The sequence below is a fragment of the Vidua chalybeata genome, chromosome 18 (assembly GCF_026979565.1).
Source record: "Vidua chalybeata isolate OUT-0048 chromosome 18, bVidCha1 merged haplotype, whole genome shotgun sequence".
Classification (NCBI taxonomy): domain Eukaryota; kingdom Metazoa; phylum Chordata; class Aves; order Passeriformes; family Viduidae; genus Vidua; species Vidua chalybeata.
Genome location: NC_071547.1, coordinates 2,874,025 through 2,890,458, shown reverse-complemented (window position 1 = coordinate 2,890,458; position 16,434 = coordinate 2,874,025). Strand labels below are relative to the sequence as shown.

General features: G+C 43.9%; 1 protein-coding gene across 3 annotated transcripts in view; it reads left to right on the top strand.

Annotated features, from left to right (window-relative positions):
* ATP2A2 (ATPase sarcoplasmic/endoplasmic reticulum Ca2+ transporting 2) overlaps positions 1 to 12,788 on the top strand; it is a 43,746-nt gene extending 30,958 nt beyond the window's left edge. The window contains exons 10-21 of one of the 3 annotated variants that reach the window (XR_008434123.1): positions 248 to 350; positions 842 to 973; positions 1,062 to 1,184; positions 1,365 to 1,583; positions 2,334 to 2,669; positions 2,894 to 3,114; positions 4,103 to 4,305; positions 4,475 to 4,560; positions 4,959 to 5,092; positions 6,070 to 6,187; positions 6,302 to 7,854; positions 11,683 to 12,788. Coding sequence is in view for 2 of the 3 variants with exons in the window: in XM_053959942.1 (XP_053815917.1) it covers positions 248 to 350; positions 842 to 973; positions 1,062 to 1,184; positions 1,365 to 1,583; positions 2,334 to 2,669; positions 2,894 to 3,114; positions 4,103 to 4,305; positions 4,475 to 4,560; positions 4,959 to 5,092; positions 6,070 to 6,187; positions 6,302 to 6,574 (1,948 nt within the window). In the remaining variant the exon portion in view is untranslated. Of the gene's footprint in view, positions 1 to 247; positions 351 to 841; positions 974 to 1,061; positions 1,185 to 1,364; positions 1,584 to 2,333; positions 2,670 to 2,893; positions 3,115 to 4,102; positions 4,306 to 4,474; positions 4,561 to 4,958; positions 5,093 to 6,069; positions 6,188 to 6,301; positions 7,952 to 11,682 lie in introns of those variants that run through there. The other 2 variants (XM_053959943.1, XM_053959942.1) reach the window with 2 other exon arrangements.
* Positions 12,789 to 16,434: the final 3,646 nt, after the last annotated feature.

Genomic DNA, 16,434 nt, shown 5'->3' with positions numbered 1-16,434 from the left:
TGTCACTGGAGGAAGTGAGTTTTTGTGAGTGGTGTCATCAGTGATCTTCTCATTCCATTCATGATTCTGATCCAAACTTCAGAACTCCCCTTTATCAGTCCTGCTCTTCCCAACAACTTCTGTGGTTCCAAGTCCATAACTAATGAGCATTGTACTAAATGGAAATGCAGTAAAGAGGATGAAGAAAATATGAGATGCTAATACTAAATAACTGACTTCAGTCTCCCCCTTTTCTTCCTCTGGAAAGGCATAAAGATGACAAACTCATTAAATGTAGCCAGTACGATGGTCTTGTGGAACTTGCAACGATCTGTGCACTCTGCAACGATTCCTCTTTGGATTACAATGAAGTAAGTTCATATCCTGGAACAGAGGGGAGTGTGGCAATGAGGACAAATGTTCTCATCTGTCTGTGTAATACCTTTTAGTGCTAAATCCCCTTCTAGTCAAGGGGAGAGTATTTAGGCCCTCTGAAGTATTAATTCTGAGAATTACTTGTTCGTTGAACACTGAGAACTAAATCCAGCAGCAAGTGTAATCTGTAATTTGGAGCTCTCCTGATGCTGCTTTCTTGCTTTGCCTTGCTGCCTTATGGGTGCTACCAAGTCTCAAAATGTCTTAAATGCTTGATGATAAAATACTGACATCTCTCTCTGCTGCTCTTAAGGGTAAAGGCTTCAAATTCCTACAAATCAAACTCCTCAAAGCTGCTCTTTTAAAATAGTTTTACTTGTTTCATGAGCTGCTTTTTTTTTTTTCCCCTCATTGTGACACTTGAGCTTGGTAGGTTCCAGGTGATGTTTAACCTCCTGTGCTTTTGTTTGCTTTGTGTTAACTCAAGGCTAAGGGAGTTTATGAAAAGGTTGGTGAAGCCACAGAGACGGCGCTTACGTGTCTGGTTGAGAAAATGAACGTGTTCGACACAGACCTGAAGGGACTTTCTAGAATCGAACGTGCGAACGCCTGCAACTCGGTGAGTCCTCTTTTACTGCCATTGCCTGGGGACACAGCTCTGTAGTGTGTATCACCTAAATGCATTTTATGCTTTTTGTTTTAATAAGGTGATAAAACAACTGATGAAGAAAGAATTCACTCTGGAATTCTCAAGAGACAGGAAGTCGATGTCTGTCTATTGTACTCCAAACAAACCGAGCCGCACGTCCATGAGCAAGATGTTTGTTAAGGTCAGTCCCTCACTGGAGAGAGAGAGGTGGTGGAATGGCTGCAGAGTATTTTAAATACTTAAAAATTACAGTGCAACTAACTGCAGCGTGGAGTGGGAGGAAGGACTCGGTAATTTAAGTAAATGTTGTAATGGAAAGGGATTTATTAAGCTAAATTACTTCTTCTTTTTGTCTCTGCAGGGTGCTCCTGAAGGTGTGATTGACAGATGTACACATGTCCGTGTTGGAAATGCTAAAATCCCTTTGACTCCAGGAATTAAGCAGAAAATAATGTCTGTCATTAGAGAATGGGGAACTGGCAGAGACACACTGCGTTGCTTGGCTCTGGCAACCCATGACAATCCTCCCAAAAAAGAGGAAATGAATCTGGAGGACTCCTCAAATTTCATTAACTATGAGGTAAGATCAGTAGCACTTCTCCCTCTTCCAAACTGGAGAATGGTGGCTCCTTCTATTTGATTATTTCTCAAGGAAGTTACATCTGAGAATTTTCTCTTTCTGGGTATTTTTGATGTCAGACATAACAGTTCCCCACTTGTATGGAGGGAATGCTCAGTCTAAGAAGAGACTTTGTGGTTTAGAAGAAATTGTTGATGGCAGGTAGCTTTTTTTGGCTAAAAGCACAAGAAGAAATCAGTTAAACAGTCCAAAAACTGCATTGTGGTTTCAGTTTTTATGGTTTTTCAGTTTGGCGTTGCTCAACTGCAAGACCTTTTTGGGGATTTTGTGATGGAACATACCTCTCTGGGAGTCAGGTTCACTTCCCTGCCTCTGTGCTGTCAGCTGCAAGGGCTCAGTCCATGATTATCATCTTAGCTGCTCTGTAATTTTCCAATGAAATCCGTATCTGGTATTTAGGAGGAAAGTAACAACAGTTGCATTAGTTCTTGGCTTGTGCTCTCTCTGCTCCTGGCACTGATGATAAAAGTGAAAGACTCAATGCTTGCAGGTTGAATTTGCAAGGCTGGCAAATAGAACACGTTTTAACTTCAAATTAATGCATTTCAAGCAAAATTTGGTGAGGCAGGACAAGGAGTTATCCCAAATGTCACAACACAGGTGTACCATGCAGGGAAAATAATTACCTCACTGCTACCAGAGGAGAAATCTGCAGGATCTTGCACTGAAAGTCGCTGTGTCTTGTTTCAGACCAACCTGACATTCGTGGGCTGCGTGGGAATGCTGGATCCCCCAAGGATTGAGGTAGCTTCATCCATAAAGCTGTGCAGACAGGCTGGCATCAGAGTTATTATGATCACTGGTGACAACAAGGGCACGGCTGTGGCCATTTGCCGCCGCATCGGGATCTTTGTGGAGGATGAGGATGTGTCCACCAAAGCCTTCACGGGCAGGGAGTTTGATGAGCTGTCCCTGGCTGCCCAGAGGGATGCCTGTCACCATGCCCGGTGCTTTGCCCGGGTAGAGCCTTCCCACAAATCCAAAATTGTGGAGTTCCTTCAGTCTTTCGATGAGATCACAGCCATGGTAAGTGATGGTTACTTGGTTAGAAAGGCAAATGCTGCTTAAACCCTAATTAGGCCTTCTCTGAGTAATTCCCCATTCTGGAAAACACTTGCTTCCGTATTTCCCTGCACTTAATGAGTTTTGAGGATCCAAAACCACACCCAGTGCAAAATTCCTTTCTGGATCTGTATGTTAATGCCCACCTTATTTACTGATTCATTTCCAACCCTGAATTCTCATTTTAGACTGGTGATGGTGTCAATGATGCCCCTGCACTGAAGAAGGCAGAAATTGGAATTGCCATGGGTTCTGGTACTGCAGTGGCCAAAACTGCTTCTGAAATGGTTTTGGCAGATGACAATTTCTCCACAATTGTGGCTGCTGTGGAAGAAGGACGTGCAATTTATAACAACATGAAACAGTTCATCAGATACCTGATCTCCTCCAATGTTGGGGAAGTTGTTTGGTAGGTTTAAATTTATTTTTTTCATTGAGCTAGAATAGTGATGATGGGCTCTTCCAGTATTTCTCACTAAAACCAGAGGAGGAGGTTCTCCAGGTAATGGGTCTCTGTGGAAGCTGCATGTTTCTGGCCTCTCTTTAGCGAAGAACTGTAGCTTGCCACAAAAGCTGCACATTGTGTTATTTAGAATATTCTAGCTCAGTAGGTAATGCTTTCCAGTCATTTCTATGATTGGAATAATTCTCTGGAGAAGGTAAACCAAAACCTTAATCAAACAGTACAAGATGTGGAATTTCAGATAACATAGTCCCAGGCATAGCTTAGATGTTTGTTTAACCTCAGGTTCCAGAAACATGTTGTGTGTTCCTCCGGGAGGAGCAGAGGTGACCCAGCACCACAGAATGCATTGCTGGTGACAAAATGTAAATACTGATCTCCTCACAGTCCTTGCATCAAAGCAGACTTTTCCCAGAGTGGGATAAAGCACAGCAGTTCTCTCTTGCCTTGTTTCTTGTCAGCTTTAAGGCCATCCTTCATATGGCTCTTGTTGCAGCCCCTTATTTCTGTTCTATTTATTCACACAGGCTTGGAGCCATGAAAGTTACAGGTTCAATAAACTTCTGCAGGGAATAGCAGTAATCTAGGGAAATGAAGGTTAGTTATTTGAGCCGAAATGTCTTTTAGAAAGTGGTTTGCAAGCCTTTATCCATGTGTACATATATATTTAGCTATACAGACAAGTAGAATGGAGAAAAAACAACTCTAAAGTCAAGTCTTCAATTTTTGAAGTTATCAGAAGAAGATGATGCTTCAAAGCTTACATGACAGTGGTTAGTCTTTGCTTTTGGGTATGTGTGTAGTTTTCTGATTGTGAATATTCAGCTTATGATCTTCAGTGGGTAAGAGAGAACAGAAGTGCTGCTGCAGGTTTAGGCTTAAACGTTACTGACATGCACAAGAATGAGCTTCTAACCGGTGGGTTTCTTTGTAGTATCTTCTTGACTGCTGCCCTGGGTTTTCCTGAAGCTCTAATTCCTGTTCAGCTGCTGTGGGTAAACCTTGTGACGGATGGTCTCCCTGCCACTGCCCTGGGCTTCAACCCTCCTGACCTTGATATCATGAACAAGCCACCGCGCAACCCCAAAGAGCCCCTCATCAGTGGGTGGCTCTTCTTCCGCTACCTGGCTATTGGATGTAAGTACTGATGGCTTTTCTTTTTTCCTTAAATAAACTAAGACATGAATTACAACCTGGTTTTTTTTTCAGTACTGGAAGTCTTGAGGGAGAAGTTCAAATGTGGCAAGTTCAAGTATGTCTTGCATACAGTTCACAGCGCTGAGAAAAGCTCTTTGTTTTCTTGCAGGTTACGTTGGTGCTGCCACAGTGGGTGCTGCTGCTTGGTGGTTTATTGCTGCTGATGGTGGTCCAAAAGTTTCCTTTTACCAGCTGGTATTTGCTCAGTTTAATATCTTTGGGGGGAGAGGGGAGGTTCCTGGTGCTTTCATACTTGAAATGACTGTACAAACCCGGTAGGTTACAGGAATTTATATAATTAAACATTTTCAGACTTGTTCCTGTGAAACTTGATCATGATTAATTAGTCTTGATAGCAAAGCTCAGAGGTGGGATAGCTGAGCTTCTAACAATTTGAAGGACAAATTGTTGTCTTGTAAGTGAAAGCCTAAAGAGGATTTTTCTAAAACAGGCAAGAGTCTGTAAGCACTGGTTTTAAGAGTCACAGTAGAAACTTCCCTTTCTGCAGTACTCACTGCTGTTTTCCTGGTTGCCTGTTTTACACTTCAAAAGTTAACGAGCTGTGGAAGTGAGATGACTCTGTTCTGTTCCAGAGCCATTTTCTGCAGTGCAAGGAGGACAATCCAGACTTCTATGGGGTGGACTGTGTGGTGTTTGAGTCCCCGTATCCGATGACAATGGCTCTCTCTGTGCTTGTCACCATAGAGATGTGCAATGCTCTCAACAGGTTTGTATGTCCCATCAGGAAAGCCAAGCCTCTTCATAGCTTATCCAAAATCCTGCTTTTTGTGCAATTTGATCCTTGGTGAACAGCTCAGCTAATGAAGAGTGAGTCACATTTCCCTTCTGAGTTGTGGTAGTGCAAACAAACTGACTCTTAGATAACATTTGAGATCTCTTATCATAAGGTGTATTTTTAAGTCTGCCAATTCATTCTGGTATTTTACTAAGCACAAGCAACTGAAATATTTTCCATTATTTTTAATCTAAGCTTAATCAATCAGATTATCCCTACTATGTTGGTATAAAGTGATATCAAGGAGAACTAAAATAAGAATGCTGAAGATATGGAAAATAGTTTTTCCTGCCCTAAGGGAGTGTGGGTTTAGCCAATTAATATTAGATTATAAATGGAAACTACTAAATAGCACAATGTCAAGGGTATTTTTCTTCAAATAGCTTAGAGGTCAGTTAATTTAAAAACAAATAAACTCAAAATACATTGCACTGGGGTAGTCCTACATAAAGATACTGCTCTACATCTGCTGCTCTGGATCTCAGCCTCTTCTCCAGCACAGCCTAAATGCAGATGGAATCAAGAGCCAGCATTAAGAAGATGAAAGTTTTTGACCTTGTGTCAGTCTTTCAGTGAACTCCAGCAGAAGTGGGTGCACTTGGGGCCCTCAGCTCTCTTAGGCTGCCATGTCCACACTTCCCTTTCCCTCCCATGGAGAGGATTTTGGGGTCGTAGTGAGAAGAATAGACTAGGTCAGGACAGAACACTTGAGACGACTTCAAGAACAGACCTGAGGCTGATGCTGACTGCTTTGCTAAGCTGACCTCAGCCAGTTTGAAGTTGCAGCATCCAAACCGTGTCCTGGGCTGTTTCCTGCCTGGGATCCCTGTGCTGTGCCAGGCTGCTTTGTGGTTCTCAGAGCTTCCTGTTGGTGTCAGAGTCACACATGAGCCATGTTTCTGTTGCAGCCTCTCAGAAAACCAGTCCCTGATGAGGATGCCCCCGTGGGAGAACATCTGGCTGGTGGGGGCCATTTGCTTGTCCATGTCCCTCCACTTCCTTATCCTTTATGTGGAACCACTGCCAGTAAGTGCTCATGCCTTACCCCCACCCCTGAACTTCCAGACAGAGCAAAACCTTGTGTGGGGCTCGAGGCCAGGGCTGGAGGGGGAGCTTGGTAACCCCTGGCTTTTCTTTCAGATTATCTTCCAGATCACACCTCTGAACGTGACGCAGTGGCTGATGGTATTGAAAATCTCCCTCCCTGTCATTCTGCTGGATGAAACACTTAAATATGTGGCCCGTAACTACCTGGAACCTGGTAAAGATGATAGTGTGCGGCCTGCCACCAAACCCTGTGCTCTGTCAGCATGCACCGAAGGAGTTTCCTGGCCGTTTGTGTTCATTACTATGCCCCTGGTTATCTGGCTTTACAGCACAGACACTAACTTTAGTGATATGTTCTGGTCTTGACTGACATGGTGACAAGTTTTGCATTCAAACGAGGAAAAAAAGAAAAAAAGTTTAACTTAATTTTTTTATTGTTTAGAGCAACTGTCTATTTCTGCTGAATTTTCACATGAACATATTTGCCGGTGATGGAGGTTTCATAATCTAGATTTTGGTTTTTTGCTTTTTCTGACTTCAGTGGGGGCAATATATTCCTCTTTTATACACAGTTAAAGTGTCCATTGACATGTACAGAGAACTAACACTATTTTATGCAAATATTTTTTTGTAGATGAAAAGCATGTACAGTGTTCTGTTCAATAGTCTATTCATCATGTAAAAAAAGTAAATTTTTTTTGAGCCAGCGGACACTATCAAACTAAATTGGCAGCAGATTTTAGGGAATGAATGTGTGTTGTCTAAAACTAAAAAAGCATGTAACTGTTTGTCTTCTGCATGATCATCCAAACTTAATTTGTCATAAAGTCAGGTTTTGTTCACAAGCAGAACTTTCTGCACTGGGTAGAGAGTCCTGCTCCCTGGGTCAGGATTTCTTCTCGGTCCCCTCTTCCCTCACTCTTGGTTCTTGACTGTCCTTGTTTACACCACTTTCTGTATGAGGTATGCCTGATCTTGCTCGTGCAGAAAATACCATTCCAGGTGCAGCCTGCTGGGGTTCTTCCATACTCTCCACACACATAGGGTTGGTTTTTTTTAAGGATTATTTATTTGTCTATTGTATTTTATTGTAACAGACCTTACTTTGCCAGTGTTGCCCATTATGCAGGGACAGGGAGGGCTACTTCTGTCTCCTTAAATCTAAAGCCTTTTTAACACACACAATCTGTTTCAATTCAAAAGAGGGTTTAAGTTGGGGTTTAATACCTTTTTTACATGTGTCAGAGCCTTTATTTTTCTTTTTTTTTTCTCCCCCCCTTTAAGATCAAAATTTGCAATGAGACCTGAAACAATAACTTGCACTGCATAGCTAGAAATTGGATTTCCTACACTTAGGGCACTAATGCTCAGTTGTATACATGGAGTTACTCTGCTGGCCTGTTGTTAGCCTGACTTGAAGTAACAAGCTCGTGTGTGTTTTTTGTAAAATCTGTAAATAGCACATGACCAAATTGAACATATTGTATAGAACTATTTTTATTTTAATGTGGCACTAACCACCTTCATTATTACGGTAAATGTTAAAGCATGTTTTCAAATTCAGTCCTGTATCAACAATGTGTAAGTCATTAACAGTCCTAACTGTGGTGTTTTTCTCCAATGCCTTCCAACTTTCATCGACTAAAGTGAGTATTTTTCTTCCATTTCACCCTGCCAGTGGTGACTTGCTGTAAAATAGCATATGCTGTATACATGTTGAAGAATAAATAGTAATTTCCTTCATTCCCATGCTGTGTTTTGTCAAACTCTGCTGTGCTACATTATTATCACCACTTTAGACTCTTGTTTTGTGGTCTGAAGCTCAAATTACTGATTCCAAAGGCAAAGCCACTTGCTTTTGGTTTAGTGTATTTTAGGGTCTTGTTTTATAGCACCTGGGAGCCTTAGTGCCCCAAGGTCTTACAGCTTTTGGTCTTAAGTTTGAGATAAAATCAGACAAATCTGTAACTTAAGACCCTGACAGCTGTTACCATGAATGTTTAGTGTCCAAAACTCTCTGGTACTCGTGGTCAGGTGCTGGATTACTCCAAAGCTTTTTCCTGCTCTGAAACAGGGGCTGCCCCTCAGTGCTGAGCACCCTTCCCTGGTCCCTGCAGTGCTCGAAGGGCAGGTGCTGCTCCTGGCAAAACCAGCTCATTATTTGTTATTTGCCATCTGAGAAGGCAAAAGAACAGTCTCAGCTTAACAGGGCAGTCTTTGAAACTTGCCCTGGGGTCACTGTGTCTGTAGAGCAGCAGGTGCTGTTATCTTGTGCTGGCTCAGTCTGCTTTAGTAACCAAATTCAAACAGCTTTGTGATCCCTCTTGGAGGGGAAGGATAGTTCCAGGCTATGTTCTCTTGCTGCCAGCTGGAATCCAGCGGGCACACATAATTCTCTAGGTTTGAGCTCTCAAGTGGAGAGGTGCTCCCTCAGAGCACAGAGGCTCTACCAGAAATTCCACTGCATGGTGATACTTTGTTTATAGAGACTTTGACTTGAGTTGATGCTGAAGTGGCTCAGAGGAGCTGACCTGATGATGTAGCAGGTGTGTTGCCAAACTGTGAGCATTTAAATCCCCTCAAATGCCCTTTTTTGGTGTGGAAGAGCCAACCTAAGGTTTTGCATTCCATAAAACCACTGGCCTTCACCAGCCTTTAGCTGTATCAATAACAAATGAGCAGCGTGAGACTCGTCCCTGTTCCTTGAAACAAAAAATAATCGTTCCTGTGATGTAGGATTCCTTGAGATCAAAGTGTGTACCAGTGTGTTATTTGCTGGAAACAAATTAGCAGCTTAGTTCAGTGTGCTCCCAGTGCTATTGACAGACATTTCCAGGGCAGGAGTGCCACTGAATCCTTGAACACTGGTTCTGCTGAACCTCAGAGCACCATGTGGTGGCCTTTTTAAAGCCACGTGTCTGGCTGCCACCATGGATAATTCTGCTTCTTGTACAATCCTGTTCCTGTCTTTTATGCCAAATAATCCTGCTGTACACCCCCTTTTTGCCTCTCTTAAGAAGCTGAAGGGGAAAATGACTGTCAATAAGTAGAATTCAGAATATTCAGAATTCAGCACCTTCTCTGTTGGATCTGTCAGTGTTGAAGATGAATCTTGCTCCTTGTCATGGATTTCCATAGAGATCTGAGGGCTCATTCGTGCCTCTGTCTCTGAGGCACTTGGGGTAGGGCCTTGTGTTCTTGGACTTTGCCTTGATATCTGGATGAGTGGTGGGCAAATGGAGATGTTGGGATCCATCTCTACAGGCTCCTGAGCTTACAGGAACAGTCAGGTTTTACAAGGTGCTCTTTCAGAGCCCAAGCAATCTTCATCTGCCCTGCTTTTCTTCTGTTTCTCACAGTCTTGTCCAAGTTTCCCTGCAGAAGTGGAGCCATAGGGTTCCCCAAGATCAGCAGCTGCAGATCTCGGGTTGGATGGCAACTGTGCTGTGCTTTCAGGATTCTGTTCTCCAAGTGCTGCACATCCCACCCTTGGCTGGTTGGGATTGGCCAAATGTTCAAACCTACCATGAGCTTCCCCCTGGGTGGTGAGGCATCCTGCCCTGGCATCACATCCTTGTGATCCTGGAGCTGGAGTGCTGGGTCTGGGCTTCAGCCCTGGCAGCTGAGCAGGCTGGGGGAAGCTGCAGGAAGAGCCTAAGGAGCTGAGGGCTTTTCTGTCATAGAAAGTACAGAACTGCAGTGCAAAGTTTCTAATTTTTGCAGGAAATGTCTGAACTAAAGTGTTCATCCTTAGTTGTTTAGATGCTGTCATCTTTCAGCCTCAGTCTTTTCAGCTGGAGAAGCCAGGAAGGGAGGATTTTTCAGGACAGACTCATTTGCCAACATCTCAAAGTCAAAACTCATTTGTGTGGTCCCAAATGTTTTCTCTCCAACCTCCCCAGTGCTGGGGTTGAAGAAGGTAACTCCTACTGAACCATGTTAGCCCACAAACAGCAGCCCTTGTTCAAGCAGGACTAACTCAGAATTCCCCAGGCTTGATTTCCCACTCCATTCTTACAAAATAACTTCATATTTTTTGTTTCTCTTTGCTCCCATCTCACCGAGCTTTTTCATCTCTGCTGTTTCCTGGGTTCCTGGGTGCCCTCACACATCACTGCTTATTCTCTACTGTGAGAGGGGTGTGTAAGACCAGGATCAATCGTGTGATTGATGCTGCCTTATGCTGGGAACACCAGGAAGGATATTGGCTTGTGCTGGGAACCCACTGGGGTTTGGAATGAGAGCAGCTCCTCCTGAATCCTGTCTTCTGTAGCAAGGAGGATGCTCAGGCAGCTGCAGTCATGCATTGAATTTTTAGACAGGAGCTTTTGTCTTTGCAGTGCCTTGGGCTCTCTCTGCTTTCACGTGTGAGCAATCCAAAGTGCTGAGCTACACAACGAGCTGCTCCTTCTTGCTGGCATCCGAGCAATAAAAATAGTTCATACTTGGTTTCCCAAAACGTTATTGCAAATAAATGAGTACGAAAGAGGCTGCAGAAAAACATTTCTACCGGTCTGTCAAAGTGCTCCGAGGTGTGTGTTGGTAGAGAGGCTGCTGGGGAGGTTCCTGGTACGAAACTGAGTTTTTAATCTGATGATAGAATGCAGTACAGCAGTGCCAGCCCGAGACACAGCTCAAGCCCAGAGTTGATGGCAGCCCAAGGGGGCTGAATTTGCTGAGATGAAGGGAGGTAAAACCAATAGAGTCGTCTGTCTCTTGCACCTGTCTTGTTTACTTTTTTGCACTTCTAACCATTAACTGTTTCCCTAATCTCTGCTAATTACATCCTTAATTGCATTAATATGCATTTTCAAATCTTAGCAGGAGAGCCCAAATTTTAGTGTTGAAGCAGTGTTTGGAAGAGCTTCCCTGGAGCTGTAGGGACTCAGAGCAGTCTCTCCAGACACAAGGCTGACCTTATGCTGTGGTAGGGGTGAAGTACAGCAGGAGCTTTAGGACCTTGTACTCTACCCTTTGCCTACACATTAATCCGTGTAGTTTAGTGACTTCTTCAAAGCTTTCCTACTGCTTCCCAGAACAAGCTGCCTGACTTGGAAAAGGGACATTGTTAGGTCACTTTGGGGCCAAACCTGCCCTAATGCCTCAACTGAAAAAAAACAAGTGCGTACTATGGAACTTGAAAGTAAAAATTCCAAAGAAGTGAGAACTGTCTGTTGCCCACTGGTCAGGCAGAGAAAGGCAAAAGCTAATTAAATGTGTCTTAATTGTTTTTCACTGCAGTCTTGAGTAGGAAGTGCTGGCTCTGCTGATAATCAAGGGAGCTGAGCCTTAATCCAAAAGATTCTGAGCTTCAAGAACAAAGTAACCTGAGAGTGTCCCTTCAATGACAGAGCAGCCAGTTAGCAAACTTAACATTCTTTCTTCTGTCACTGTTGATCTTAGTCTTGCTTGTATAATGATACTTAGCATTCATCCTTTCATTAACTGATGCCTTTTCTTTCTTTCCTTTTCAGCAATACTGGAGTAATCGCTTCCTAAACAATTTTGCAGAAATGTAAGGTTGTTTTGTTGCGTGCATGTGTTTTTAGCAACACATCTACCAAAACCTCTGCATGTATCGTGTAAAGATTCTTTGCTTTCCCTTAAAAACAAAACTCATTGTGTTCTCTGTGGAAGAAAAGTGTGGTACCATTAGGACTTCATGATACAGATGTACAAACGTGCAATATAGCTTACCAAGTCGGAACTCTCTCCAGAGAAGTTGGGTTTCTGTGCTGCATGGAGAAGAGTTTGGTTATCCTTGAACAAGAATTGCGGAGCTGTCAGCCGGTTTCCATGTTCCTGTATGTAAAATGTCCGTTTATACAATGTACAATATCAGATAATGCATGCCTTGGGGTGTAGACGGATCTCTCTCTGTATTGTATCACCCAAACATTCTACTCCAACAGCTTCTGTACAATGCTCTCCTATTTATAAATCCATGGAAACGATTACTGATGAATGTTAAACCGTAAGCCTCCACTTCATAACGTTGGATTTTTTTATCATCTGTGCAAATCAACCTCTTTTGCACTGTAATGTAACTTATTTAAATCTAAGGCAGTAAGACAGATGTTGGTGCAATACAAAATATCGTGATGCATTTATCTAAAAAGCAACAACGACGTAGCCAGTTCCCACAGCTGCATGTGTGACCTTTAGAAGTTGTAAATAAGATCAATTGTCTATTGACATGCTGACAGTAAAGGAGCATCACACCTAGTTTCATTTGTATCAGGTAAATAAATTTATTCTACAATACGTGCTCGGCGTGTTATTTGATGCACTTTGTTTCCTGCAGGTCCGTGCGCAGGCACTGCAGCGCGCTCTTATTTTAATGCCAGGATGACACTTTTTAGCACCAACACCATTGCAATCTTTCCTCCTAGAACTATGCAGATGCAGCTGCTCCTCGGCAGTATTGACCTCCTCGCTGGTGTGATTTCCTCTGTCCAGGGGCTTGTGTGTGTGTTTAAGGGACACTGTCAAGTACTTTGATCACTCAGTTTTTTTAAAATGCTCCATTGTTTGTAAAATCCCTCTGAGAAACATAAAATAAACAATTCTTTCCCAACTACATCTTTATATTTTTTTTTTTGTCCTTTTCTATTTTCTAAATTGCCCCAGCTTAAAGTAGCTCCTGGTCTCTTCCCTTTCCGTAGGCAAAAGGAAGATGAGCCAAATGTGTTTGCTCCAAACCACACCACGAGCATCCTGCTGGGAGTGCTTGGCAGTTTGGGCTCTCTCCCTTCCCCAGACCAGGGGCTGTTCTGCCATGAGCTCACAAGGCTGCTGCTGGGCAAGGCTAAAGCACTCCCAGGGTAAAAGCTGGAATTTCCAAGTTGTCCTGTAATGCTCTGCTCCAAAGCCCAAACACCAGATTTTGTTTGGAGTAAGAGACAACTTAGGAATGTGTTTTACATTAAATGTAATGCCTCTTAGCCTCCAGCCCCTGATAGCAGCACCCTGCTGGCAAACAGCGTTATCCGAATGAGGTGACACATCTGAGACCCGTCAAACGCAGCAGTTTAAAAATACAAGGCTCGAATTCCATGGTCCGGCAGCTCTGTAGGATGGTGGAGGATGCGTTAACGCATCGGGCCGAGCTGCTGGCGGCTGCTTCCTACTATGGAAGTGCTGTGGCGGCAGGCTGAGCTCTGCTGCTCGCCTCGGGGCTGTCAGAGCCCGGCTCCGCGCTCCCTTATCTCCCCCGCGGCTCTTCCCGCAGCCGCCTTTAGCGCACCCGTGGCCAGCGCTGGCAGCGCCGCCCGTCCCGCTGCACGGCAGCCCCAGCGCTCCTCTGGGACACCTGAGCCCGGGGCAGGTGCTCGGGGCAAGAGCATCTCTGGCCTTTCACGGCCTCAGCCTGGCTGGGAAAACGTTTTTCAGAGCTCGCTCCAGCCCGGCTGCTCTCCTGCCCCTTTTTTAATGCGTGTGGAACTTGTCCCCGGCACCGGTGCCAAAAGGAAAGCTCAGCCGCGATGGGAAGTCGTTATTCAGCACCCAGCTCGTGCTGCTGTCACAGCGAGCTGCATTCCTCGGCTGGTGAGCAGCTCCTGAGCCAACTCACACCAACTCACACCTTAAACGTTGCTTTAAATGATGATCTGCAAGTTTAAGCAGAATGAGGCCCCCAGCTGGAGTACAGCCATGTGAGGAGAACGTGATGCTCAGTGGGTTGCCAAGGTGCTCAGTGCAAGAATGTGGTAAGAGATACTGAAATAAACATCTTCCCCCTCCTCCTCCTCTCCTCCCTGCAAACCCCCAGCTCGAAAGCACCACATGGATGAGCCCACTGACAGTACAGAGCAAAGAAACCACTCCCCATAGCTCAAGTTATGAGGCATTATGGACATATTACATTAAATACAGAGGGCAGGCAATATCCCTATTTTTACCTCGAGGTGAAATTGAGTATGATTAGAACCCACATCCACCCCCAGGCAAGTGGGTGAGAAATGAGAGAAGCTCTGAGCACCTGAAGAGGTTTTCTAAAAGATTTCATCCCAGCAGTTTACCCACATGGAGGTGCAGAGAAGACTTTCAACATCAATTTATCAGGCCCCAGGATTTTACCTCATACCCCAAACCATCACCCTATTTGCCACATTGCTGTTTTGATGGGATGATAGGTGAGGAAAAGGAATCTGATCTCCAAACTCACAAAAGCCCTTGGCCCCTCTGGAAGCTCTTGGAAAGAGAGGCTTGTACAGAGTAAACATCCACTGGGGACCCACTCCCACACCCCAGACTTCACAAAGCAAAGGCCAGGCTCAAGCCAGTGAGTGAAAACAGAGATTATTCCTTCTATTTTGTAGTTCCATCAAGTGATGGGGACTGGCCAAAGGGCTTTCCTTAATACATAAATTGTTACACTGAAGTTCCCCATGTGAACATTTTATTTTTCCCTGTTTACACCAAAATAGCTGTATTTGATTATCAATTTCCTCCCCAAACACCCAGTCTTATATACATCCTTGCCTCCTCTTGGCCAGCTTCTAAAGGACATTTTAACCAACTAAGGCTGTTTAGTTTGAAATCATGGGTTTATACTGAGTTTAAGCCCTCCTAAAGTCACTAAATTTAAGACCCATGGAGACTGCAGATCTGGGTTTTTTAAATATACTTGGTTGGGGTATGTTTGTGTAACCTGAAATGACAATGGCAGACACAGCCTTTCAGATTTCCTTACCACTGAGATCTAAAGGAGGGAATAAGGCTTGCTGAATCAGAAATCCTGCCTGCTTCTGCCCTGGATGGATCAGTTTCCACATCACTGAGCTCCTGAAAAGCAAGAAGGGAAGAATCACCACACAAAGAGGCTTAATGAGGAAGACAGTTACTGAAAGGGGGGGGGAAAAGTCCTAGTTAATAAAAAATCTTTCTGTAACCAGCAGCAGCAGAAAAAGAAACACCTCAGTTCAACAGAGAACACTGATACTGGCCAGCAGTCCTCAGTCCCTCCTTTATTTCTGCTTCAGTTCCAGGATTCCCATGATCTAGAAATCTTCAGAATTAGAAACACTGCCAGTATTGCAGGTGTTATCAGCACATGATAAGAGTAAATGCATTATTTAGGCAATTTCTAACCACACCATGAATGTGTGCTGCTGTCAGACTCTGGTAAATTCAGCCTTCTAGCCCTTAGCCAAGTCTATGTACAGTTTGAAGAAATTCTGTCCCTTTCCCAGCACTTCCTGTCAAAGTAGGAAAGAATGAAAATGAATGAATAGTAATGAAATATGTGATTTAAATTCAAGGATTTCAGGTAAACAGGGGCACTCTGCCCTTACCCAGCACCTCAGACACACCAACACTTCACTTCCAGTACAACTGGATGGCAACAGATTCCTTGCCTCGTGTCCAAACTGTTTCATTTCTATCACTGATCTAACACAGCCTGAACTTCAGTTCTTGGCTTCGTGATCTTTTCTTCTCGGGTGCAGAGCATGTGATTGAGGCAGGGAATGAGGTCAGCTGCTTATTAAGGGCTAATTGTTATATTCCCTGAACTAAATGCCTGTAACTGCATTGGACAGTACCAGACCTGTGCAGAACCAGAGATCACATTCTAAAATTAAAGCAGTAATGAAGACTCATTACTAGACAAGCAGAATCCCTCTAGAATTCTGAAGTGAGGGCCAAATGTATCTCTCCACACAATCTCAACATGTATGGCACCTCAAAGTTCCACAGTCACAGTGCAACTCTTAGCAAAGATCACACACAGCTACGTAAGCCCAACACAGCAGGCACTCACCAGGCTCCATCTGCACACCCTCACAACTTCTCATGCCCAGTAAGGAACCAAGTTCTCAGGAAACCAAAGCTGTGAGGATACAAAAGACTTTTAACAGCCATCTCTAGGTGTTCTGAGCTGTGCCTGGACTTGTTTGCTCAAGCTGCACTCAAGGACTCATCTTGAAGTAGTTTTAGTTTCCTGCCTGTTCTAAAAGCAGATATTATCAGATTATCTACAAACACACTACAGAATAGTTGCAGCAGAACTGTGGCTCTCCAGTTTCCTTTTCTATGTAAATACTTCAGAGAAATGTGCAAAGCCAGTGGTTTCCACCTGAAAAGAGTGACCTATTCAAAGGAACCATTAGAATGAAATGGCTGAAAAATACAGCACATACCTCTCATACTCCTCATCAATTAAATGTATCCTGCCTTTAGTTTAGTAACACAACTCAATTTTCATTCTCAGCAGAGGTTTGGAA